Genomic DNA, 26,542 nt, shown 5'->3' on the forward strand with positions numbered 1-26,542 from the left:
AATATAATATAAAATAATATAACAATAGTAAATAATAATAAAACTATTAATTAAATAGATAATAATCAAATAACCCTCTCTGAGTTCTTCACAGAAAAAGGCCAGGAAATAAATAACACTATTGAGAAAAAAAAAAATTCAAAATGCTCTCTGGTATTGTTCAGGGGGCCGGACCAAATGTGGAGGCGGGCCGTATACGGCCCACAGGCTGAAGTTTGGGGACCCCTGTTATAGACAATAGGTTGTGCTCCTCCCATCACTTCATTGTGTTCATTTGCCCCAAATAGCCACAAGATGGCGCCAAAGCAAATTTCTTGTTGGTAAATAACTGACAATACACGGCAACCCCTAAGTGATGTTAGCAGATGCAGTGTTGACATGGAAACTTAGTATTTTTGTGAATATACCTATTTTGTGTTGTAAACAACAGTTGGACTGAAAAATCTTATTAGTGGCAGTTTTGTTGCTATTCAAAGTTCAAACCATTAATAGACGGTGTCACAATGTCACAAATCTAATGGAGAACAGCAAACGCGCAACCACTTTTGCAAGTAAAATATAGCATTAACACATTCCTTGCGAAAGACGTGTTTGTTGTTGTATGTTTTTTGTTTTTCTTTTTGCATTGACAGTCACCAATTTACTGATAATGTGATATTGATTTTTGGGACAACGATATTTTCCGTTATTAAAATGTCTGCCTTATTCAATTCCTTTGAAAGGCCTTCAATCAATTGATTTTGTACACATTTAATACAATCAGTTACATTTTGTAGTTTTCTGATAGTCTTTTATGTTTTTTCATGAGTTGGGTTATAGGAACGTCTAGGGCAGCTTTACTGTGAATTCCAAATTTGTAGACAAGGTTAGCTCATTGGCTTTCTTTTACAGCGATTGATGTGTTATCGTACAGTGTGACAATATTGGAGTAAATTAATGTTTTGTCCATCATGCCAACAGATGCAGAGGGTCGACGCAACAAAGGTGCCCCACCCTACCCCTTCCCTCCCCTCACACCTCTCTTACCAATTTGACGTGCTGCAGTCCAGTCAGGATCTCCTCCACCACTTCAAGCTTTTCTGCGATTGGGCTTACAGAGCATTCATCAGCCTCAAGCCAAAAATCACCACAGTTCAATGAGAACTCATAGAAGTCAGAACGCACAATGGGGAACGGGAACCTGGTCTGTTTGCACTGTAGTCAATGGCATCCAAAAAGGTCACAATATCAACTTAAGTGTAAAGAATGCCTTTCCACCAGAGCCAAAGAGGATGCACTATAACGCAACTACAATAACTATCATCCGGTGTAACTATGGTGATCATTATTTCTTGAACCCTTTCTTAGTTCATGACCATGTTATTTATGTATTTATTTATTTATTGACTGTTAGTAATTTATTTAATGTTATTTATTTGAAGTCTTTATGTGTCATCTCGCATCTTTGTTTCTTCATTGACGTGAATTTATTTGACCACATACTTCTTGTTTTCTTGTGTCTCACTGATCTCCAAGGTAGCACTTCCTAACATTTCTTTAAACTCATTTCTTGGTATTTCTGTGTTTTATTAGTCTAACTTTATTCCAGTAGATGTGGCATACATCTGAGATAGTCAAGGTTTTTCACACAGTAGTGCCCTTAAATTTATACGGAGAAAAAAAAAAAGAGAAAAAAGAAAGGGTTGTGCCAGTGACATCATCGAGACAAGTGAATGCTTTTTAGTGCCAGAGTCATAGTATCTATTTTTGTAACGCTTTGTTTGTCGCACTTTGCATGAGGAGACATCTCTAATGTGGTAAAGTTGTTTGAGTGGGCCCTATTGTTGAGCACTGATGGACCTGATTAGATTCTTTGCACAATGTTGTAGAACCAGCGTCTTGGATAAGTGAGATGGCTGATTTAGAAACCATATTTTGGAACTTAGGTGGGGGGAAAGTTTGTTCTTTTTAACGTTAACACTAAAAGTCTTAAAAATACTATGTATTGTGACACTCTATTGGTGTACAAAATTGTACATGAATGTAAAATTTTGTACAGTGCTTTGTGTATGATGTTTTCTACAATTTAATTTAGATGACCTATTTTCTCACTTTTATTTTTGTTCATTTCTCTTCTAGTATATGTTACAGTATTGGCTATTTATTTAAGTAACTTGGTGGAACTATTTATTTTGTGCTGCAAAGGAGCTAGCCTCCTATCCCTCCTTTTTATACTTTTATACAGTTTGTATTCTAATACACTCCAGTTATATGTTAAATTATTGTAACATCGAGATGCCTCTTCCAGACACTGATTGGCCTCAATGTGAAAAATGTGCCTTGGTGAAATAAAAACTACAGAATGTGCAAAAGTTAAGGAGAAATGTTTTTTTTCCTTTCCCATGTGTCAAATGAACTAACTTATTTTGAAATATAGACCTCGTTGATTACAGGGTTATATCAAGTGATATTTAAGACTTAAATGCGCACGAGAAATCATGGAAATCATTTTTATTTGACAGGTTAGTGAACTGTATATGGTAGTTGGCTATATAAAAAAACTCTATATAAAGATTAAGAAGTAGGGAGTGTGTGCAACCGTGAAATTGAAAACAGTTCTAGTCTGTTTAAAGGGAAAGACAACACCTAGTATAAATGGCCTCCGAGTGACAAATGGTTAATCAAAGTGTTTAAGCATGCAAATCACAAGTTAACTAGAAATTGCGATTTCTGGAGAAATTACGATGGGGCTTTGCTGTGGTAGATACAGATCTATCAGGTAACCTACTGTTTATTTGGGGACTTTTCGGGAACACGTCCTGTTGCATGGCTGTCAATGGCATCGACTTACAAGGGTGTCAGTTGAATGTCATGTGACTGTAATGGTAAGTTTTTGGTAAAAAAAATCACAACCACACAGGTTTTTCTGCCATTGAAAATGAATGGGAATTTCGGACGTTCATGGCTGTCAATGGCATTGACTTATATGAGTCCCAGTTGAATGACAATGGGCTGTATGAGTAAGCGGTCAAAAATCACAACCACCTATGTTTTCCTGCCATTGAAAATGAAGGGGAAATTGTTGCCATTAGAAATTAATGGAATGACGTACTTGGCCGTCAGTGACATCCCATTAGAAATGAATGGGCTTTTTTGCGAATTTTTGGGGAACCGTATGTTTTTGCCAAATTCTGTATACAACTTTTATGCCCCTTACCGTCCTGGAATATTTTTATGTGTAAATTATGCAATTTGGTCAAAAAATTATAGGATACATTTTTTTATACATTTTGATTGTTTAAAAAAAAAAAACTGCATTTAAAGGCGGACAGCAAATTTTGGGGGGTCATTCGAGAAATCCCCTTCGTCGTGGGAAAATCCCGGTCATTTTGATATTTCAACGTGACGTTCAGTCAAACGGTTTGGGCTGTGTGGCGTGCCTAAGAAATGCCATTCAAAAAGAAAAAGGAATTTTACTAACTGGGCCTTTGCCTTGCAAAGCCCCATCTGATTAAACTTCTGCCAATGGTGAATTATGGTTAAACATTTTTAAAAACAACACAGCTCACAGGCGCAGCCATTTGGTGATGTCAGTTCCACCCACATACATTCAAACTGATGGACTCGAGGCACACACAGGTGTATGCGATAATTGGAATTAATGACGTAACGAGGGAGGGCGAGTAATTTGGGTTACTGTACTCATATTTGATTGGTTAATGTTAGGCAGTCACTTTTTGAAAATACCGTTTTTTTAAATTGATGTTTTTCTCAATATTAAAAACAGAAAGCTGAAATTCTTTCTTTTTTTTTAATATTCCAAGATTATTTCCACTGCGATGGAAATCAAAATGTGTCGTCTTTCCCTTTAAAAGACTGTAGGTACGCTTTTAAACACTACATATACCACAAGGCTTTGCGTCATAGTTGGACATATCACTGTTAAAAAAAAGGAAAGAAAAAAAAAAACCTCAACGTTATATTTAGTCAATTTGGGGGAAAAAACACTTTCTATAAATCAAAAATAAATATATCAACGAGCGATTCAACTAATATTGAAGTGAAGTTAAAACAAAATGAAATAAAAATGAAACTCGAACACACGCTTGGTTCGAAGCAGCGATCCAATAGGAAAAGCTCATCATAAGTCTCAAAGGACCAATCGCCGTCCTTGTACTTGGAGGGCGGCTTCGGGTGGAGAACTGTTTGTCTGTGCTGTTTATTGTTAAGGTTGTGTGGATTAGCACTGCGGTATGCATCTCATTCTCATATTATCAACAATATTGTTTACGAGGAAGTTAAAGATACGCGACGAGTTTTGCTGTTACCGGTGCATGCATATTATGCTCGAATGTTATATGGACGTTCTCTTTAGACGAGGGCCAAATGCAGGCCAGTAAGTAACGTTAACTGTATTGTTGACATTGTAAATAAAAATGGGGGAAGGTTTTTAGTGTATATTTAGTCAGCGGGTTTTATTTTGGGGTTACTTGAAAACATTTTGTCTGATATAAATTGGGGTGTGTGTGCATAGCTAGCAAACTGATATGCTGGAAGATGACAGCGAGCAAACACTAGGTAGAGTTAAAGCTGTCAGATCAGGAATGTGGGAGAAAAGTGAAAATGGGGGTCGTTCTTACCCCGAATGAAAAGTAACGCTGGATTATTTTTGTCTTCGTGTTAGATTTGTGTTTTAGCCGAATTGGCATCTGCTGCTTCCAGTGGTGGAACGGAATTCCAACACTACAGCAACAACAACAAACAATGGGCTGGATGAAATGTAAGACTATGATCCAAAACTGATCTACAGCCAAGGAATATCCTCACCTGTCATGGCGAACTCAGTGGCCACTCTGGTGGTCCAAGCAGAACTCTTGACTCCACAGTCCTCCGCCTCGCTCTCTCCTTTCCCATCACTCCTCGGCTCAGGCGAGGACGGTGAGGATGACCGGGAGAGAGGAGATCTAGTGGAGAGTAATAAGAGCGTGGTTGATAACGTGGAAGTGGTTCTAGACATGGAGGCATCGTCGGAGTCCGCCCAGCCGGCCGAACAGTCCGAGCATCCCTTCCAGTGTTTGGACTGCGGCAAGAGCTTCAGGTGGTCATCCCGGCTCACCCACCACCAGAGAAGCCACAACAATGAGAGACCCTACCGCTGCAACCTTTGTCCTAAGGCATTTAAGGGCTCCTCTGCACTACTGTATCATCAAAGGTACACGTTAAGATGATCTGTCATCGTGACAACAACAACAAAAATTGAAAAAAATGCAAGCGTAATTGAGGACAAACGTGATTGAAAATTGATGGTATAATTATCCCAATGACCGTCCTATTACTATGGGCTACTGATACCCAAAGATCACTTGTAGTATTCATCTTTTGTTGTCTCTCTAAGTTCCATACATTTTAAGAAAAGAATAGTGAATTGTGATAGGCTGCCCGCCAAGAGACTGCCTTTGGTTGAATTGTAGTACAGCTCTAAGGACAGATGCTATATGAGAGGGGGCTCAATATTACAAAATATAATCCAACACATTCATAGCCACTGCAAATTAAAACAATAGGGCTGCAACTAACAAGTATTTTTACAATCGGTTAATCGGATGTTTAATTAATAGATTAATCGGATAAATAATTTTTTCAATCACCCTACCATGTTGTAAGTAATAATGAAGACAAAACAGATGAATATTTCCTTCAAAAATATTTTATTATAGCTTCCTGACTTAACTGTACAGTTTTAAGTACAAAAAACTTGTTAAAGTTTTTAATAAAGATTCTGAGTATAAGGCATTTCTCAGTACAAAAATCGGACAAAGGTCCTGTTGATTTAAATTTTAAAAAAGTGCTGCTGATTGACATTTTATTTCTTATGGGCAAAGGGCTGATGTTGTGTCAATGACCCTTTTTTTTTTTTTAAACCAACTAAACAACAAAATCGAATAAGGAGGAGGCAGTTTTCTGAGAATCAGTTTTCTTTATCAAACAGTTGTTCGTAAATACAATCCAAATCCAATTTTAAAGCACACTCTCTTGTATGACAATTTACAGTTTGAATGAAAGTTGAGACTTAACGCTGTTATATGAATGGGTTTATGTGTGTGGTTTCTTTATAAAAAGAAACGAGACAGCTTTACCATCCAATGATAACTCAAGTGCTAATATGCTTCTCTAAAACACAATACAAACGGACACTTAAGACACTGATTAGCATTATTGCTAACTACCTTAGCACTCCGTGCAAAATGGTACCGTCTCATCAACAAAGAATACAAACAATAAAATTGGCTTAATTTACTCACCTCTGACATAGGCACACTGGATCTAACAACACACACGACTCAATACAACCTTACTCACGTGTAAATATTACTGATTCAGCAACTAAACCTGATTGGAGCAGTGAACTCTCTCTCTCTTGCTGTAATCACTGGCGCCCGTGCGCAGCCTCACATTACACACAAACAAGGACCAAAACGGGACTGCTCAAAGCTGCTGGAAAACATTGATTATCAAATTCCTTACTAATTTATGAATCAATTTAATCGATTAGTTGTTGCAGCCTTATAAAACAACAATAAATATTTTTTGCATATAATATTTAGTAGTAATCCTGCATTGGTGTATGTGATTTTTTTCCCTTCTTTCAGGTCTCATTCAGGAGAGAAGCCTTATAAATGTCAAGATTGTGGCAAAGCATTTAAGCGCTCCTCTCTTCTCCAGGTAAGGTTTTATTTCTAAATACAGAGAATATGGGTGTGTAGACTTTTTGTATCAGTTAAAGGGACACTCAACACGTAATATAAATGACATTCAAATGAAAGGCGGTTGCTCAAAGTAGTAAGTATGCAAATGGAACATTTCTCAGACCTCTGATAATGGAGTAAATTATGTTTAAACATGAAAAATGACACCACTCAAAAGAGCAGCCGTTTTTTGACATCATTTATACCCACACACATAAACACCGATAGACTCGACCATAGGTGCATGTAATAATGATTATTATTGACATTGCAAGGAAGGGCAGACAATCTAGGATATCGGTATTTGATAAAATGGTATTACTATTAATAAAATGGCAGCCTTTTCCTGGAAATACTGGATATTATTTATGTTTTCCTCATTACACCTAAGACAAATGAAATTCTATTTTTTCAATTAATTAAACAAGATTCTTGGATATAAAAATATCAAACATTGCTTCATTTATTTTCCAGGTGCATCAGAGTGTTCACACAGGAATAAGGACATTCTTGTGTCCATATTGCCCCTTGACTTTCAAATGGAGTTCCCATTACCAATATCATTTGCGCCAGCACACTGGCGAATGCCCTTACCCATGCGATACTTGCCCCAAAGCTTTCAAGAACTCAAGCAGTCTACGGAGACACAAAAATGTCCATCTAGGTCTCAAACCTTACACTTGCACCGTATGCAACAAATCCTTCACTCAATCCACCAACCTGAGACAGCACATGAGGATACACACGGGCGAGAGACCGTATGTGTGCGGCGAGTGCGGTCGCAGCTTCACGCATTCGTCCAACTTGGCGCTGCATAAGAACTCTCACTCTAACTCTAATGCGGATGGGAAGGAGGCCAAGGCCGGAGAGGACACTGGGCGGGAACGTGACCTGGTAGAGGTAGTGGTGGTGGGCTCTGAGGAAGAAGCCACATCCATGTTGACAGCCATGGTGGGATATGTTAGCCAGGAAGGGAGTGATGAAGTAGGGATGGAAGAAGTCTTTTTATCCACCTCTTCATCCGCCCAGAATTCCACCCTGCTTCCACAACTCGGCCTCAATCCCTTGGAAGAGAGCACCAGTGCATCCCGGGCCATCGGGACCGAGGTCCACTTTAGCACGGACACTGGCGCTAGCTTGCTGCTTTATAGCTGTGGCACCTGCAACCATACTTTTGCCACTCGGAATGCTCTTGAGGAACATCAGTCCATTCACATGGCGACTGAAGAACACAGCACTGGCGGAGAAGCGCCACCAGGGTCGGCGGAAGTGGAGGTAGCAGAAGGCTTAGTGGGGGCTGGCCACTTGCTTGCTGATTTTGAAGAAGTGGTAGAAACCACGGCAGCGGCTGAAAGTGGACATACAGCCGAGGTGCTTCTTGGTCTTACAGAGCCAGCTGACGGAAATAATTCAGTAAGTTATAAAAACATGTAAATTAACGTACAAAATGAAGGAATTTAGTTGTGTTTTTTCTTGGTTGTTTCTTAAGAGTGTGGGCACCACCCAGGCCCAGTTTGACCTTTTGCAAAGCTTCAGCAAAGTGATTCAGAGCTCCAAGAGTGTTCAGCCAGAAGCTCCAACCACATGGGCAGGGCTGTCATGTGGCTACTGCAATAAATCCTTCAAGACCAGCGGAGGCCTCAATAGACACGTGTCACTGGTGAGAACTCCTACAAGACTGTTTAAAAAAAATAAATAAATAATACTTCCTGTTAGTCATGTCAAATTCAGCTGTTAAAGAGACTTAACTCAAATTTTTCAGTTCTCTTAACAGGTAACTTGTTATTTTGAATATTCCCAACTCAAAGTCTATATTGTTAACCCTTTATTGCACTAATTATGATTTTTTTTTTTTACTGCTGTATTGATCATTATCCTCGAAAGAGAACTTGAGTTAGTCGTCATGTTTCGCTTATCTGCACGCGCTGTTGCCACTTTGCCGACCTGCATTCCATTTACATGTTTAACTGGAGAAATTTTCAGCCGAAATGCGACTCAAAACATGGTTTTGATTTTGTTCCGAAATGCTTTTTTGGCCAAAGATAACATTACTGAAACCAGAAGTTGCGTTGCCGCAAGTAGCTCGCTAACATACACCTCTCGTTCTACTAGAGGCAACATGTCCAGTTGGGGTGTGACAAAATATCGAAATGGTGATATATCGTGATACTTTGTATCCCAAAAGGTTATCGATATGCTCCTGCCAAAAATGGAGATATCGTTTTAAAAAGTTCTCAATGTTTTTAAAAAAAAAAAAAAAGGGAACCAACAACTGACTACCACAATCTTCCACCATAATAGTGTCTCAGTTAACTATAAGGCTGCCATTGACGGTGCTCGAAACCCAATCCAGACTAGACTGGGAGCATTCGTTCATTCAAAACCAGAGCATTCACAGTCATTCTGTCACTTGCTGTTCATTTTAGGGCATTTACAGGTCATTTCCTGTTGAGTTTGAGTCACTGCTTATATATTTGGGTGATTCCCAGGTTACTTCTTGTTCTGTGACTCGAAATACACAGGAAGTGACCCATAAAATATCCCAGAATCAACAGGAAGTAACTGAAAATAAACAGGTAAACTACCTTAAATGGCCCAAAAGTACCTCATTGACTGCCATTGACGGCCATAGACGTTCAATCCGTTTGAAGTGGGAGGGATGGCAGCGAATGAACGAATGTTCATTCACTGCCACCCTCCCAGTTTAAATGGTTTGGACGTCTACTAGTGATAAACTCATTCCAATTCACAGCAGAAGCTTGTTTTTAGTTGTTTGTAGAATACCCTAGAATGATTTCCTGACCAATTTATCGATAATCGTTGTATTGACATATCGTCAGATCGTTATCGTGAGCTTTGTATCGCAAATCGTATCGTATCGTGAGGTTCCAAGAGGTTCCCACTCCTAATGTCCAGCGAATTAGTGTGTTTTGGCTCCACACAGCTTACATTGAACATACACTATAATGTCTTGTGATTATTTTCTGAAATCTCATGAAATAATCTCTGCTTGCGTTGCCCATCCAGATGCACTCCCTCTCGTCCCAATCCCGATCACAGTTCAGCTGCTCGGCCTGCGACCGCTCCTTTCCCTTACTGTCCTCGCTTCTCACCCACCAACACACCCACACTCCCGAGCAACGTCTCCTGGCTGAGGCCGAAGCCGAGATAGTGTGCCCGCCTTCCCTCTCCTTGTCTCTTCCACTCCCCTCCTCTCCTGACAAGCAGCAAGAGGGAAAGACGGAGATTCACACTAGTGTCATAGCTGTAAGTGAGGAGCAGGAGGGACTGCCTGCAAAACTGGCTAAAAACTCTAAAAGGGGCAGTGGAAGCAAGAACACTACCACTGGAGGTAAGAGAACACACATATACACACAGTATAGTGATAAAGGTCAATCTCAAATTTTAACATTAGTTATTAGTTTTATAAGATGAACTAATCAAGCCTTTGATAGTTTATTACCCTCTAATTTATGAATATTTAGCGGAAAATTAGAACTGTGAAAGCTTATTTTTCAACAACCTCAAAGCCAATATGTCCTCCAATTTTGTATTATCCCATAAATGTATTGTTCAATTGTACTCATCAAAACTGACAAAGCTCTTGAGTGGAATCGGGTACATCTAATGTTGAAGCCAACTAGTGTATTTTGAGAATGACTTTGAAGCTGAATGCATTTCAGCAGGGATGGAAATTCCCATCTTGTTTTCCATTCTCTCATACAGAGCGCCCATATCGCTGTTCAGAGTGCGGAAAAGCCTTCAAAGGTTCATCGGGGCTGAAGTACCACATGAGGGATCACACTGGCGAGAGACCCTACCGATGCACAGAGTGTGGAAAAAGTTTCAAGAGGTCCTCGCTGCTCTCCATCCACCAGCGGGTAAGAAAACACCCCAAATTATGTAACAATTTAGTCATTTTTGGCATGTGTTTCAAGCCTTTTTGGCATGTATTTTATTGTCCAGGTGCACACAGGTGTACGGGCATTCCAGTGCCCTCACTGTGCTCTCACATTCAAGTGGAGTTCACATTACCAGTACCACCTGCGGCAACACACAGGCGAGAGGCCTTATGTTTGTAAGGAGTGTGGCAAGTCCTTCAAGAACACCAGCTGCTTGCGTAGACACAGTCAGATGCATTCAGGACTGAGGCCTCATGTCTGCACCATCTGCTCCAAATCGTTCTCGCAGACGTCCAACCTCAAACAGGTTCGTGCAGCTGCAGTTTACTCATTCGCTATCAATGGCACTGAAACATGATCATTCTGTGCCAAATAGGGCTGCCACGATTATTCGACTATTAAATTCGTCAGTGACTATTTTGATGGTAGATCAATCATTTAGAGACACTGCTGACCTCACAATTGTCCAAGTACTCCCTATTTAAATAAGTTTAGTAAATGGCGTACCGCAAAATACACGTCACTTCCACTCATTAATATTCATGACATTGGCTACTGTTGCTAAGGAGGGACACGCCCCCGTTTGTCCCTGATAGGAAATGAATGGAAATCGTGTACGAAGGAGATGTTTACAGAGCTAAACCTACCAATTCTCTCCGAAAATGATGTCCCCGGTGCCAAATTCACTGGCAAAGATGTGGAAGAACATAAAAATGTTCAGTGAAAGAGATGGCTTGAGTGTTGAAGGCTGAAAAAGACTAAAAAAACGAGCCGACCTAAGCATAGCCCTAGCTTTTTTTATCGACGCGACTGACAATGACATTCTCCTGTTTCAACAAGCTATCCTTTACCATCAGCCCTGTCTTTCTTATATATCCTCTGGTTGACACCGTTCTTGGGGGTAATTTAGTTAGCTTTGTGTAGCGATCGCAAATGCTGCTCAGTGACAGCCAACAAACACTTTAAATTTTTTCATTGATAACAAATTGTAATTCTATAATTTATTTACACTTCCTCCTTACTAAAGTTGTTTTTTATACTTTATATATGTATGTATAACAGAAACAGTAACAGTGGAAGTCAGATACCATTGTAATTCTTTACAGGTCATTCATTGTCAGACAGAAGCAGTACGGCACAACGTTACGCTAAAAACTAAGTTGAAAATATAAAAATGGCTTACCTTTTTGTCCTCTGAAAGACCATGCCAACTCAACAAAATGTTTACTGCATATGAAATGTGAATGGATTCACCGAGCTGGTGTTAAAGTCCGCGCAAGTTGATTTGGTCTTCACATTTTTTCCTCACGAGTTTTTGGTTTCCGGAAACGTATGAAGAAAACATCCTTCATATGCCGTAATGTCTAGAGTCGTTTCTACAAGTTCCAAAAAAGCAATGTGTGATCAGCATGTTCGTTTTTGAAAGATTACCGGAGAAAAGTAGCACAAATTACGTTGTTTCTATGCGAGGGCGGGTCTATAATGTCCCACTTCGGCTTTACTTCCGCTTTACAATGTGACGTCACGGTCTAAAAATAGCGTGCGTGCGGCACGTCATTAGGTAATCCCTATTTACATTTGTGTGAGGTCTATCGCCGTCAATGGCAACCAAAGACTTAATAATACATACAGGCATGAAAATCTGTCACCTTTCGGCGAAATTCACCGTTTTGAAGTCAAAAAGGGTGACCTACGTGAATTGTGTAGATCCGAGGAGATTTTGTTTTTTTTTGGGGGGGGGGGGGGGGGGTCTTAAGTCCATCTAACTAACTAATGACATGTTTCATTGAAGTTGCCAAGTCTCTGGCGATATGCAATGAGTCCATTTATCGCAAGGTAAATAAAAATGAGGGCGGTAATTTTCACGGCTGCGTGCGTGCAAGCAGATGACATATTAGACTCCAGTTCTTTTCGCAGAAATTTTTTGGTCATTAACACGCCGTAGAATTACAGTTCAGACATACAAAATAAGAAAACACATCTATATTAAGCACTGTACATTAGCATTGCTACATTGAGAATAATGGGGGAAAAAAGACAGCCTACTTTAGCCTGCTATAAAACAGTGGTACCTCTACATACGAAGTTAATCCGTTCCAGGACCTTGTTTGTAAGTCGAAATGGTCGTATGTCGAGCAGGATTTTCCCATAGGAATACATTATAATTCCATTAATTCGTTCCACAGCCCAAAAACCTTCACTAAATCCTTAAAAAAATACTGCTGGTACTATTACAAATGGCAATTACACATAGCAAAACAAATAAATTATAAATCAAAATCGGAATAATAATAATAATAATTCCTGTATTAATGTAACGAATGGGGTTCTAATGTGGCGGACGTTTTTTGCTGACCCTGAACGCACCGCGCAGCTGACGTGCCAGAGAGACCGGTGAGCTTGAGTTTCACTTTCACTTTGAATGCTTTCTTGAGAACACCGTCAATTGCGGCAGACAGAAGGGGTTTTTGTTTTGAATAAGTTGTGAAATAAATGATAAAAACGTGGCGGAGTTGGCGATTTCTCTGGAGATGTTACCACTATAAGAATTGTCAGCTTAACTTATAAAGACTGGCGAACGATGGTCGGAGGAGGACCGTGGAGATGTATTGTTGAGCCATTTCACGGATGCCCACCCTACGCTCATATTTTTCTGTCATTTGCATCTTCATTTAGAAGGTAAGCGTCAACTTTTTCCTTGTTTCACCACCTGTACCAACCTTTTCTGAAACCAGTGTTGATTTGTCACACAAGAAAATCCGCCGTGCATTCGTCTGCGGTGCTGCCATTGTCGTCGTATTTCGAACATGTCGTCGGATGTAGAAACAAATGGCGAGTCAAATTTTACGTCGGATGTCGAAAAGTTCGTGTGTCGAAGCGATCGTATGTAGAGGTACCACTGTATAGCCTTCTCCAAAACGCAAACTTGTGGTTAAAAGGTGACACTTCAAACATGAAAAATCACTGGTTAACAGCATTTGCAAACGAAAAAAAGAAAAATCTATTAGTGACACCACAAGCAATGATGAAAAGTGCTTTTTTGCGGACTGTAAAGCTTACGGTGAATGGTTTAGCAAACGTCCTTCCGGTGACCATTTCAAAATAAAAGCACGTCATGTTCGTTATATAAATAACGATTATATAAATAATGATTTCTGGAGTTAATTCCACATACTTCAGAATTAATACTATAATATGTAAATACTCTAATACTACAGAATTCAGATTCTACACTAAGTATAGCTTTAAAAATGACACCCTATATGAAAAATATGATTGGCAATGGATAATTATTAGAATTATTTTATAACACTATAATATTAATGCTAGATATTTTTTTAAGAACTGTTTTGTATCATGTTGGAAAGGCGAAGTCAGTGTTCGCCTCATTCCATTCTTTTGCACTAGTAAATGCTATCAGCATTTGACCTCATTGTTTATGTGTGATTAATTATGGTTATTTACATGTTTATTTGTTCTTTGATAAAGAATTTAAGTGTTCCAAAATGATTTTGTGAATTAATAATCGTCAACAAAAATATTATTGCTAAATTAGTTTAAAAAAAAAAAATTTGATTAGTCGACTAATTGGGAGGAAATTAGTCGTTTTGGACAGCCCTAGTTGTTCAGCGTACCGGAACCTTCCACACCCTTCTCACCTTTTTAACCCCTGAGCCATTTTCATGCCTGTACATGTAATCTCTTATTTTATATTTATTTCGTTACTCTGCAACTATAGAGACAAAATAAGTCTTAATGGCTCAACAGGAGCACACAATCAAAATGTATTTTTTGCAAACATCTAATTTTGTGCTGGAAAAAAATGGGAGTAATATAACAATCACATCTTATATGACCCGATCAGTCGACCAATAGCAAAAACAATTGGTGATTAGTCAACTATGAAAATGATTGTATGTGGCAGCCTACTGCCAAACCTTTGAAGCGATGACTGCTAACTTTCTTTTCCCTTGAACTGCTTTCCACAGCATGAACGCACCCACTCCGGCGAGAGACCATTCCAGTGCTCCCAGTGCAACAAGTGCTTCACGCACTCCTCCAACCTTCAATTGCACCTTCGCACGCATTCCCCACAGAAGGACTTTAAATGCCCGTACTGCTCCAAAGAGTTTGTCATGCACTCATATTTGCAGAGGCACATCCGAACCCACAGCAGCGCCTTACCACTTCCCTCCCCCAAGAGTGCGGGTCAGGATGGCATTTCCGTGAAAGCCAGCGTCGGAGGGGTTACGACCACCACTACACTTCTTAACCCTATCACCCTTGAATCGTCGGGGAACAACGGGAGCCTGATCGTCTCCCAACCGGCTCTTAACATCCCTGTCAACACTTCTCAAAACTATTTCATGATTCAAACAGCCAGCGGTTTGCAGCTTATCCCGCTTTCAGCTCCCACTCCACCTCCGGCCCCTCCGCCACCCCCTCCATCCCAACCCCAGAACTTCTACCTATTACAATGCCCCTCCACTAATGGCTCTCAGTCAAGTTTAATTCTAGTCCCTACAAACCAGCCTCCAGCACCTCCTGAACCTGCAAGCGTACCCATGTTTCAAACTTTACAAACATTCAACAACCGAACACACTCTCAGGTCACCCAATTTCCAGCTTTGTCGCCACACCAGCAGACCCACGTTATGATAACCAACAATAAGACGGGCCCTCTAGCCCCAATTCCTAACTCTTTACTGCGTAGGCCTATTTTAGGGAAGAGCAACAGGACAGCAAGGGGCAGACGGGGTCGTAAACCAAAAAATGCTCTTCAGAAACCTGTTGAAACGAAGAACACGGATGTTACTAGCTGTACGACGCAGCCTAACGGTACCACCATCACAGGTAACGGCGACCTATTGCCATCTACCACTTCTTTACAAAATCTGTCTTCTTCCACTGTTGTAGAATCCACACCAGCAAGCGTTTCTACTCCCGGTAACACTCAAACAAATATAACCAATATCAATTCGACAGAAAGCCTGACAGAGAAGCAGTTTGTTTTATGCTTTGACAATGAAGGACACGCAAAGGAGGGTATGAATGAAGAGGGAAGCGATTCACTTGTGCTGCAATTTGAGGCAAATGCACAAGGAGAGGCGGAAAAGGATGAAGATAAAAGCAGGATGATGTCACTTCTACAGGACTGGGGTGGTGAGAAACCGAGTGCGAGTCAATCCGGAGAAGACGAGTGCGGGCAGGGGGGCTCCTTTGTCTTTCACTTTCAGGACGGTGATCAATCCCAAGCGGATTTTAGCCAAGAACACGACGACAGCTTGCCACTTTCCTGCGAATCTGCCCAAAACTTGGTTCCACTCCATAGTCAGGGTGTGGTGTTCGAAGTCAGTGATGACAGTAAAATAGAACAAGAGTCAGATGAGGGAATGCAGATGATAGCTTTGATAGAACGTGAAGAAGGGATGATGGGAGAAGATGGTGAAAATTGTAGCAGTGCAACTGGTGGAGGGGGTATCTTCCAGTTAGAAGGGGGTAATGAAATTGTTATCATTGAGGTGAGCACCAGTAACTTAATAGAGGAAAGGATGGAGAGAGTAGTTGATCTGGAGAGTTCGCAGAGCATTGATGGGAAATTTGAGGGGGAAAATGAAGATGGAAGGGAAAAGTCTTCCAAAGAAAACTGTACGGATCATATAGGAGTACAGACAGAAGAACACACAATTGTTAATGGAACTTTAACACAGAGATGTACTGCACTTACAAATTAAAATATACAACTCACAAAAATTTAGTGGTGTCAGGATTTTGGGTCAAATTTCAGGATTAACCACTTAAACCGTAAAGGCTAATGTAGGTAGTATTTGCTCCTGTATTTGGCTGTCATTTACCATTTGTTCATTCCCAGTTTAAATGAATTTAACATCTTTGTTAATAGAACGTAATGAGTTAAAATTTAATATTATAACCAGGGTGTATTTCTGGTTTTATTATTTGTTCATAAGAAGATGAGATAAAAATGCATTTAAAATACATTTAAAATCCAATTTAATTAAAAAATGAAAATCGAAAACCAAAGTCGTTAAGAACAAGTTTTCCAGTCAAATTGGATTAGACAAACTGTATATTGCTGATAACAGCAGCCAATATTTTTTTACATAAATGAAATTTGAAATAGACATTAAAATTCCAGTAAAAACCGCTGTCACTGGCAGCATATAAATTATTCTATTTATTAATTTGTAAATATTTAATTAAAAATTGGGGGGGGGGGGGGGGGCAGCCTCTGCCGGTCAAAATGGATGAGACGGCTTGAAGCTAAAAGCTGAGCATTCACAGACAGTCCTCCCAGTTTAAATGAATTTGACATCTTTAATTGTCAATAATGAGTTAAAATTTGATACCATAACCAGGGTGTATTTCTGGTTTTATTTTTTATAAACATTTTATTAATATATAGCTATTTGTTCATAACGTTGGATAAAAATGCATTTAAAATACATTTATTTGAGATCTGGCTTCCATATATGTGGACATCACATTTTGGGTGATCCAGGCCAGGCTTGTATTCCAAATGTTAATATTGTAGCTTACATAACCCAATATGTCATACCCATGTATGTGGACGCTAGATCTTTATAGGGTTAAGTTTTTTAAATTACGAAAAAGTCATCCTGTAAAGTGTTAATGCACATTTTGATGTTTTCTCGCAACTGAATGACAAAATCCACAACAAGTGTTTGATCCATGACCAAACTAATTCATTTCTTTGTATAATAAAAATTGCTAGAAATATGTAAAAGTACTTGATAGAACATGTTGGACGTGAACAGGTTCCAGAATAAGCTCACAATCAGTCAAGAGTTGATAGTGCATTAAAAGTTCATCCTGAAATTTCACACAAAAGCCCAGTATCCTTAATTTTTTAATGTGTAAGTTGAAGTAACTGTGTCAGTGAATGGATGGACGGGCGCATCACTTTACTCGCACTTTACTTTAAATCTCCTGGAACTGATAGCATGCAGTTGCAACGGGGGGGAAATGTGTTGTAATGCCTCAGTGCCACATGTTAGAAATGTTATACATTCAAATAGGCTGGGCATGTATTTTTAAATAGTCTTTAATATATTAGTTGAAATGACACCGCCATAGGCAGTCAATGTATAGATGAACTTGTTGTTAATAGATGTAAATTGTCAATTTGTTCACAATATTATTAGTAGCTTAATAATAAATGTAATGTATTCATACGATGTTTGACTTCTGCTTCTTTCACTGTTTAGCTTTTAACTCTTTCATGCACGAATTAAGATTTTTTTTTTTTTTTTTAACCCTTACAGGGCACTGATTTAACTCGTTGGCCGCCATTGACGGCGCTAGATGTCCGATCCCTTGTGTCTAGGATTGGGTGAATGAGAATTCATTCATTTGCCCTTCCCAGTTAAGATGGATCAGAAAGCGCTGTCAATGGCACTGAAACATGAGCATTCACGCCCTTAAATGAATTGGTCTTATCGCCATCAATGGCATGCAGTGAGTTAAATACTAAGGAAAAAATATAAATGAACTCTATTGTGACTTGGAGCTTTAAACAGTGTGCATTTTTTAATTTTTATTTCATTAATTTTGTTTTAAATAACATTAATTTATAAAGGTATATTGTCAAAGTATATATTTTAAAACACAATATTTTTTTAAAGCAATAAAAATTGATATTTCAGATTTTTTAATGACCAAAAATAGTCAACTTTTGAATAGCTGTCCACTGCAGTGACCAGTCTCTGAAAACCACATACTAGATTTAAAGTGTACTTTACGTCGCATTTACCATTCACGTTCGGGTCCACGCAATGCGCGATGTTCGTACGCAAACAGCGTAATCGTCCATGTTGGAAACGTTACTGCTAAAATAAGACGGAGAAATGTGCATCCAGAATAGCACATTTACGAAAAATGGTCTACTGCGGTCATTTAATCAAGCGTTGAAATGCTCCGTGGATGTAACGACAAAATTGACATTTTTCTAACCAAATTTGGGACGTGATACAAAAAAGGTAAGTTTGGCTGGGGGTGACAGTGGTTCGGTATGATTCGTGGCTCTAACTGTGGACTTCACCTTAAATGGTCAGACAGTATCACCAAAAAAAAGCACCACTATTGTTGGTAGTTTGGTTGGAAAAGGCGCATTAATAAATTAAAATGAATGTAAATATACCGTACTGGCGCATCAGGTTAAGAATTCACGGGGAAAATATCACTGTGGTTGTGAGGAACATAGTGTGGCTCGTTCCTAAAAATATTTGCCATATTTTTGGGTCACCGTTGGAGTGATGCTTCATCACTAATAACTAGGTCTGACCATTTCCACAACACAAAAAGGAGGACACTTTGTGTCATTTAGCGAGGAAAGAAATTCGCAACATTCAACTCAAGCGTACTAATCCCATCAAAATTTTCTACATTATAACATCCATTCAATTCTGTACCTCGTATCTTCACAAGGTTAGCGGGGGTGCTGGAGCATAGGCGGAGTTTGAATTTTGGGGCAGGGGGGCACAACATGTTAATGACCCCGAAACGCAGTGTCAGCAATAAAATTAACTTACAAGAATATTTATAATAATAAGTTGACAATGAGCGTTTTCTGTTTTCCATCATTCTTGAGCGGATTTCTAAATCAGGCTGGTTAGGCAATACTTTTCGCAAAGATCGCCATCCATTGAATATGGCACACCTGTCAGTGTCGTGCCAATGTAGTTACCCCAGTCAAAAATTGTATCCGTTGGACGGAGCCATATGGAGGTAGATTTGTGTCTTTATTATTCAATCAAAAAAAAAGTTGCTTCAATCAAAATATATATCTTCAATCACAAAAAAGTCGCTTCAAACAAAAAAGTGTTTGAATGTAAAAAATAAATTTGAAACAAAAAAATGCATGTGAAAGCTATTTTTCTTTGTTTTTTTTTTTTTTTTTTTTTTTTTTTTACTGAAGCAATGATTGATTGATTGATTGATTGATTGAAGTAATGTTGATTTGTGTTTGGGCCACATTTTGGCTCGGATGTTTTTGTCTTTATTATTAAATCAAAAAATAAGTAGCTTCAAAAAAATATATTTTCAAAAAGAAAAATCAATCAAAAAAAGAAAAATGTCAATCATAGAAAACGTTTTTGAATGTGAAAAAATATTTGAGATTGAAAAATTTGCATTTGAACACTTAATTTTTGATTGCTTCAATCAAAGAATATTTTTCAATCTATTTTTTGTGTGAGCCATATTATGGGTAGGACATTTGTGTCTGAATCCTTCAATCCCCCAAAATGTTGCTTCAATCAAAAAAAATATTTTCAAAGAAAAAAATCATTTTTTTTTGGGGGGGGGGGGGGTTATATGCAAAGCAATTGACCATCTAAGGTGCCAGTCACATGATCTGTTCGAAAAATAATTTTGACCCAGTATGAAAATATTTTTTTTGTCCATTTCATTCATTTTTGTTGCAGTTTTATTGCTTTACAACTTTTATATATAGAGGAAAGTCAATTTCATGCAATGACACCTTTCGGCCACCAGGGGGCCTGCCCCCCCCTTAAAATCCGCTTATGTGCTGGAGCCGATGAAATCGGGCGAAATGAGTACTACACTCTGAACTGGTCGCCAGATAGCCACTTACATGATTACAATGGTCTCATAATAGAAAGAAATGTTGTTCATCACAAGACAATTCATGTATGATACGCAGTACCTATCATGATCTTGGCCTATAAGCCTATGTAACAGAATAGGAAAAATTATTTGGAGAAGGCAGATTTTGTTTATTCAAACTAAATTACATCAACAAATCCCTGTTCTTAATAGAGCTTTTATGTAAACAGCCTTGCAATTAGTAAAAACGTTTTGTAACATGGGCATAATATTTTATAAAAAAGAATTTAAAACAAAAAAACACTACCCGGTGATTTAAGAGGTGTTTTTCTATTGAGCTAGAAAAATATTTCACAGTATTTACAATATTTTTAAAAAGTATATTCCAACATAACTACTGTCGAGTCAAACATGTAAGCGGTAAGGGGTCAGCAACCCACGGCTCTAGAGCCGCATACGGCTCTTTAGCGCTGCCCTAGTGGCTCCCTGGAGCTTTTTCAAAAATGTTTGAAAATGGAAAAAGATGGTGGAGGGAAATATATTTGTTGTTTTAATGTGGTTTCTGTAGGAGGACGAACATGACACAAATGACACACATTCTTCTAATTCATTAATATTGTAATGAAGTTACATTTGAGGCAGCTTCGTACAACAGAGTAGTCACATGGTGTATCATTTTCTATTGAATGCACTGCAGGGAAAATAAACATGTAATCATGAAGGCTCGTTATGTATTTGTAGCCAATTTAGTCATTTTGATAGTAGGCTAAATTAGCTAAATATAGAGCAGCATGTGTTGCCTGGCTTCATTCTTCTTATTAATTTTTTGTGGCTCCAGACATATTCTTTTTTTCGCTCCACTATTGGCTCTTTCAATATTTTGGGTTGCCGACCCATGGGCTAACTAACTAACTAGTGTGCTAACACAAACAGCAACAATTGAATTTAACTCAGCAATACCCTCATATTAAAAGTCATATTGACACCAGAAAATGACTCATCTGTGGCAGTGGAATCTGCAAGTTGAAACCATATGTCCTGCAGGATGTGCTGCATGGTCATCCTACTACTACCCAGAATGAATTTTTTTTTTTTAATTTAAAGTCTTTTTAGGGCCGTTTAATAAACAGAAGTGGATGTTGTCAAGTCCCAAAATCAAGGCATCATGGTGAGGTTGGAGCTCGATCAAGTGGTGTTCAGGAGGATGAAGGAAGATGATGTTGACATGGTCAAAGCTCTCATTAAGGTTAGTTTAATTGTACTTTTTTTAAATGAATTTTGCTGCTGGTTCTAAATTTTCAGATTGAATCAATTTATTTGCAGGAGGGCTGCGAAGGCATGGAAAACCGCCTCATCCTGCACGTCCTCACACGTCCACTTTGCCTCTTTATTCTGGCTGTTTTTTCATCTGCTCTGCGTTGCCTCATTCACTCCTTCATCCTGGCTCTTGCCATTCCTGTTTTCCTGCTCATCATCTACCTCAAAATCACCATGCCACGCTCGACAGGGGTTCTGGGTTGCAGTCGCCCCTCGTGGGACTATGTCGGCAGCAGCTTCAGGGGGACACAGGATGAGATACTAGAGAATCCTTATTCGAGGATTAGTGGCAAGAAAATCATAACGAAAAAGGTTGGTAAAATGGTGATCGAATCACCAAATGTTAATTGTAAAGTGTACCATCATAGCTGCGTATTATTTTTTAATTTTATACTTGAAAGTTGTTTTTTTGTGTGTGTGTGTTTATGTCCCTGATAACTCATCTGTTGCCATTGACAGTGATACATGTTCAATCCTTTTTAACTGAGAGATAGCTGCCAGCCATTCCAGTCAAAATGGATAGGACGTCTTTTGCTGTCAATTTCAGCCAATGAGTTAAAATTGGTTGTTAAAAATGTGTATTTCAATGAGGGTTTATATATATATTTATTTATATACATGCACATAGTATATCGCGATATATTTTTTCACCCAGTGTTCTCATGCTATTTGTGCAGCATTTGACACAAACACCAAAATCCTATAATAATGCCATACAATCGAAGCAAAGCACTACTTCAGTCTAACTGGTGCACTCTTCAACTTACTTAAACATAGTTTGTTGGCCCTAAGCTGTGAAAAGATTGTGCCAAAACACAACTTTTGCCTAAATGAACGTCCTCAACTCATGTCAACACTTCCATGAGGACACAAGATGGCAGCAAAGCACTACTTTACTCTAAATGGAGCTCTTCAAATTATGTCAACATAGTTTTGATGCCACAGGAAACTGGAATACAACAACTTTTGTCTAAATTAAGCTCCCTAACTCACTTCAACATAGTTGCTAGGCACCATGAGGACAGAAGATAGCAAAATACTGCAAAATACATACAAACCTGTCTCGTTGAGGCTTCTCAACTCACTTCAACATACCGGAGTTTCTTGGCAACAAAGCACTATGTTTGTTTAAATGAAGTAGTGCTGCAACAATTAATCGATTAACTCGAGTATTCGATTAGAAAAAAAAATGTTCAAATTAAATTTTGTTGCTTTGAGTATTTAATTAAAGTGGCGTTGTAATGGTTTATTTTGAAAGTTTGCATTTAGTTTTATTGATTAGGGTGGATACGTTGCCCTCAGGTCTGCCTCTTTTCACATGGCTGAATCCAACTGCTCCCTGTTAAGACCAACGTAAGCTAAGTTTTCGTTCGAGCTAATGTTTTTTAATGCATTCATAATTTAGTTTATAGGTATATTTAGCAGTTTTTTTGTGGGAATATGTGTCTTCACACAAGCTTCAGCATTTTAAAGCATTTAAGCTAGTGGACTTTTTCTATGTAAGTTAGCCAATTGTTCTTTTGTTGTACATAGATCCTCTTTTTTTTTTTTCTTCTTTTTTTTTTTAAATTTTTTATTTATACCGTTTAATTTTTCATGTTCCTTATCCGATTACTCGATTAGTCGAACTAACTAATCCATCGATTGATGGACTACTAAAATATTCGATACCTGCAGCCCTAAAATGAAGTTCCTCTTCTCACTTCAACATAGTTACTTGACATTGTGATGCCACAAGATGGCAGCAAAGAAGGATGTTTGTCTAGTTGAAGCCCTTCAAGTCACTTCAAAATACTGTTAATTCCTTGCACAAATACTGACTGAACTTGTGTTGTTTTATCTCCCTTATCTTTTTTAAGCCAAGGCGCAGAATCGGAGCCAAAGAATTCGACAAGGAAGCGACAACAGAGACAATCACTCCAGAGAGGGAGCAGGCAGCAGGGCTAGTCTGGGTGGCGGAAAGCGAGGGTGAAATCCTGGGCTGCCTCTTCCGAGAGAGCGAGAAGCGATCCGGTGTCAGGCGGTTGTGTCGACTGGTAACGGGCAGCTGGTACCGCAGGGAGGGCCTGGCTCGGCTCTTTATCCAGAGCCTAGAGCTCAAGGAGAGAGAAACAGGTGCGTACAGAGTGTACGCACACGTGCCCTACCCGTCCAAGGTGGGCGAGGTCTTCTTTAGGAAACTGGGCTATGTGCAGCCAGGTGAGGAGCCTGAAGAAGACGCAAATGACGAAGAACAGCAAGAGATTCCAGAGAGGGGGTTTCTGGGATATCCACTCACCAAGGTGTTTTACAAAGACTTGTGATGCACATGCCTCCATACAGGAGTGACTATAAATGCACAAATTGGATGTTTCATCTTATAAAGCAGCACTGCTGCTTCATGTAAGGACATTTAAGTCTGCTAAATATATTATTTATACGTATATATTTATTAACTCCAAGATGCTCTGCTATTATCATGGCTGGTTTTGTCTGTTGTTTAACTTCATGTCATAAGTTGTTTTTTTTGTTCCAATAAACTTCCTGATGCCATAAAAATGCACTCAAATAGCAATCCCTAATTCATATCGTATTAATTATTGGAAAACGTAACATTTTGTAATCATGAGAAAGGATTTTTTTTAATCACTTGTAATTCGCGATGCCAAATACGAGGTTGGTGTAGAAACTGCACATCATTTTTTCAGACTTCCTTTCAAACTTCCTCATTATTCAGAGTGAGATTTATTATAACTGAAAAGCTTTTGTCATAGGCAAAATTTAAGTGAAATATATGGCAAGACAGTCAGAAAAACCTGCAATTTCATATAACAATGTCAGTAAAGACAAGCTGTTACTCTAATTAAAGTTTTATATAACTAAGTTTTATATAGGGGTGGGCGACCGGCCCAAAAAATATCACAAACTCAATGTTTTTCACGATTTTTTTTTTTAACTTGGTTTTCACGTTTTTTTAACTGTTACTTTTCATACATTGGCATCTACCATTGTATATTAGCATTAAGCTAGTAAGCGCTTGAAAAATGAAATACATTTTTTATTTTAGTGCACAAAATCTGCGATTATCTTTGTGTGTTTAGCTTTCCAGTTTACCTCACCTAGAGTGTAATAAACTGCTTGAAAACTCTACATTGGACTGACAAATCTGCCAAACTAGACAATTTGCATATGTATATCCTTATACATATGGTCGATTATATATGACATGCCTGATCACCAAAATCTAAGAATAATTTTTAATATCGATCTTAAAATTTTCCAGTAATAGCTTTACTTTAGTTGTGCACAAGAAATGTTTGTGTTGTTTAACAATATTTGATTAAAATAAAACGCTGTTATCACAATTGCAAGTTGTGTGTAGCTGGCTTTCAAGATAAATACACGTTACTTCGATTTCATAAAACATGACAAGAGCTCATAATTTATAATATGGTGAACTATTTAAGGAATATACTGTATGTGTGGACCTTTGTGCATTTCCGAACAGTAATGTGTGAAAACTGTACTATAGATGTGAGGAAGGATGCACATTTACTGTATAGGAAGTAATTGTGGTTTATATGAGTATGCATTATGGTTTGTCTTCATGTGTAAGCGCTGCTTCTCTCCCATTGCTCACCTGCATAAGAACACCTTTGTATTAGTTACACTAGCACAATCTAAAATCTCAAAAATTTGCTTCCGAATTCATCTTAGTTTGTAAATTTTGGTCGTCACTAAGGTTATTTACAAACCAACCAATAAGAATACAGTTGATAATTTTAGCTCAGCCCTGCAATTTTAGTAGTTCTCTCTTTGGGCCATGCTACTCCTAAATCAAGTTGTGCTGTGACAGATGGATAAACAAACCGACCAGCGTTGGACACGAGCGTCCACTCTCACACGTTGCCAAAATACCGCACGACTAGACTAACCTCAGATGGTGTCAGTGAATGTTGCATCAATCTGCCACGGCTTCCAGACCACAGCGTAGACAGGATGTTTGTACAATGCTAATGTGAAGGGAGACTGCTACATCTCATGTGAGGCTGACAGTAGCAGGTATTAGAGCAAATTTGTTGTTTTTACTTTCACCGAAAGTCCTTCAATTTAGTTTTTATTAGTTTTGGTAGTAGTAGGTTCAGTTTTTGTTCTTTATACGGGTGCTTCTTGTATGCAAGATTTAAACGAATTTCACAGTAAGTAAGGAGTAAGTATAAGAGAACTACAATTCCCAGTCTTGGCTTGCTTGTGTACAATGTACAAATAAAATTAATTTTCGCTCACTAAGTGGAGTCGACACCTGAAAAAAAAAACTGGCTTAAAAACACAATTGTGCCACATTTTACGCTGCAAAAACAGGGCCTAATGATAGAAAAAGAATGGTAAACATCAAAACAGAGACCTTGGTGTGAAAATGATATGAAAATAATGTTTTGCTATGTGAAAATAAACAACATTTAAAATCATTTGCAGTAAAGATTTGCCTTTCACACTCTTGTATTGTTTTGTTTTCAAAAAAATTTTTTTTTTTTTTTTTTTCAACACATTAAATCTGTGTACAAACTTGGCATTGTTAATTGTGTGCACTAATAAAATAGATACCTGGAAAAAAAAAAAAAACTTTCTCATTACCAAAAGTCTGATTAATGTGCATCTAAAACTTGAGTCCAGGGTTTGGCACCTTTTAGCAAGGTTAAGAAGCACTGCACTTGTGGCATTACATCACATATAAACACGCAATCACAACTGAAATTATTTCACATACACTTGTCTGATACTATCTTACACACTATTGAAATGCCCTTAAAGACATGTGCAACATTCACAAACACGCACAATGAAAAACATACTTTAGTATATAATATACCGTAGGCTAATTGCACAATAATATGAAAGGATTTCTTGTTTGTATGTAAGCAGGTAAAAGAAACCAGTTGCGTGTGTGAGAACACATCAGTTGTGTGTATGAGAGTTATTACTGAATTAGCTTCCTGAGAGCCACTCATAATT

General features: G+C 38.4%; 3 protein-coding genes and 1 long non-coding RNA gene across 13 annotated transcripts in view; 3 read left to right on the top strand and 1 right to left on the bottom strand.

Annotated features, from left to right (window-relative positions):
- The window catches only part of il11a (interleukin 11a), a 54,317-nt gene extending 51,976 nt beyond the window's left edge, over positions 1 to 2,341 (top strand). For all 3 annotated transcript variants that reach the window (XM_057833628.1, XM_057833627.1, XM_057833629.1), the window contains one exon: positions 961 to 2,341. In XM_057833628.1, coding sequence (XP_057689611.1) covers positions 961 to 1,140 — 180 coding nt within the window. In that variant the 3' untranslated portion in view covers positions 1,141 to 2,341. The remainder of the gene's footprint in view (positions 1 to 960) is intronic.
- Positions 1 to 26,542, bottom strand: part of LOC130914445 (uncharacterized) — a 42,629-nt gene that overhangs the window by 4,087 nt on the left and 12,000 nt on the right. For 4 of the 5 annotated variants that reach the window (XR_009062920.1, XR_009062919.1, XR_009062918.1 and 1 more), the window contains one exon: positions 4,807 to 4,943. This is a non-coding gene — a long non-coding RNA (uncharacterized LOC130914445). Of the gene's footprint in view, positions 1 to 4,806; positions 4,944 to 5,672; positions 8,404 to 26,542 lie in introns of those variants that run through there. The other variant, XR_009062921.1, reaches the window with a different exon arrangement.
- Positions 4,110 to 17,831, top strand: znf628 (zinc finger protein 628). 4 transcript variants are annotated; one of them, XM_057833614.1, is made up of 10 exons: positions 4,110 to 4,230; positions 4,664 to 5,191; positions 6,630 to 6,702; positions 7,200 to 8,138; positions 8,215 to 8,385; positions 9,753 to 10,077; positions 10,452 to 10,606; positions 10,692 to 10,934; positions 14,617 to 15,481; positions 15,545 to 17,831. In XM_057833614.1, exons 2-10 carry the CDS (start codon positions 4,812 to 4,814, stop codon positions 16,360 to 16,362), a joined length of 3,969 nt encoding a protein of 1,322 aa, XP_057689597.1. In that variant the 5' UTR covers positions 4,110 to 4,230; positions 4,664 to 4,811; the 3' UTR covers positions 16,363 to 17,831. The 4 variants fall into 4 exon arrangements, with proteins under 4 accessions (XP_057689597.1, XP_057689598.1, XP_057689595.1 ...); XM_057833615.1 differs by having other exon boundaries at positions 14,617 to 15,466; XM_057833612.1 differs by having other exon boundaries at positions 14,617 to 17,830.
- On the top strand, positions 18,485 to 26,147 carry nat14 (N-acetyltransferase 14 (GCN5-related, putative)). The gene is made up of 4 exons (XM_057833624.1): positions 18,485 to 18,645; positions 21,338 to 21,479; positions 21,557 to 21,862; positions 23,410 to 26,147. The coding sequence occupies exons 2-4, from the start codon at positions 21,399 to 21,401 to the stop codon at positions 23,851 to 23,853; spliced, it is 831 nt and encodes a 276-aa protein (XP_057689607.1). The 5' UTR covers positions 18,485 to 18,645; positions 21,338 to 21,398; the 3' UTR covers positions 23,854 to 26,147.

Source organism: Corythoichthys intestinalis, chromosome 4, assembly GCF_030265065.1.
Source record: "Corythoichthys intestinalis isolate RoL2023-P3 chromosome 4, ASM3026506v1, whole genome shotgun sequence".
NCBI classification, from domain to species: domain Eukaryota; kingdom Metazoa; phylum Chordata; class Actinopteri; order Syngnathiformes; family Syngnathidae; genus Corythoichthys; species Corythoichthys intestinalis.

Bases quoted from the DNA above. Each gene is read 5' to 3' on its own strand.
- znf628 (XM_057833612.1), top strand. From the start codon at position 4,812: ATGGCGAACTCAGTGGCCACTCTGGTGGTCCAAGCAGAACTCTTGACT. The intron at 8,139-8,214 runs GTAAGTTATAAA...TTGTTTCTTAAG, and splicing joins CAGCTGACGGAAATAATTCA to AGTGTGGGCACCACCCAGGC. The intron at 10,078-10,451 runs GTAAGAGAACAC...TCTCTCATACAG, and splicing joins CAAGAACACTACCACTGGAG to AGCGCCCATATCGCTGTTCA.
- nat14 (XM_057833624.1), top strand. From the start codon at position 21,399: ATGGTGAGGTTGGAGCTCGATCAAGTGGTGTTCAGGAGGATGAAGGAA. The intron at 21,480-21,556 runs GTTAGTTTAATT...ATTTATTTGCAG, and splicing joins TGGTCAAAGCTCTCATTAAG to GAGGGCTGCGAAGGCATGGA. The intron at 21,863-23,409 runs GTTGGTAAAATG...ATCTTTTTTAAG, and splicing joins AGAAAATCATAACGAAAAAG to CCAAGGCGCAGAATCGGAGC.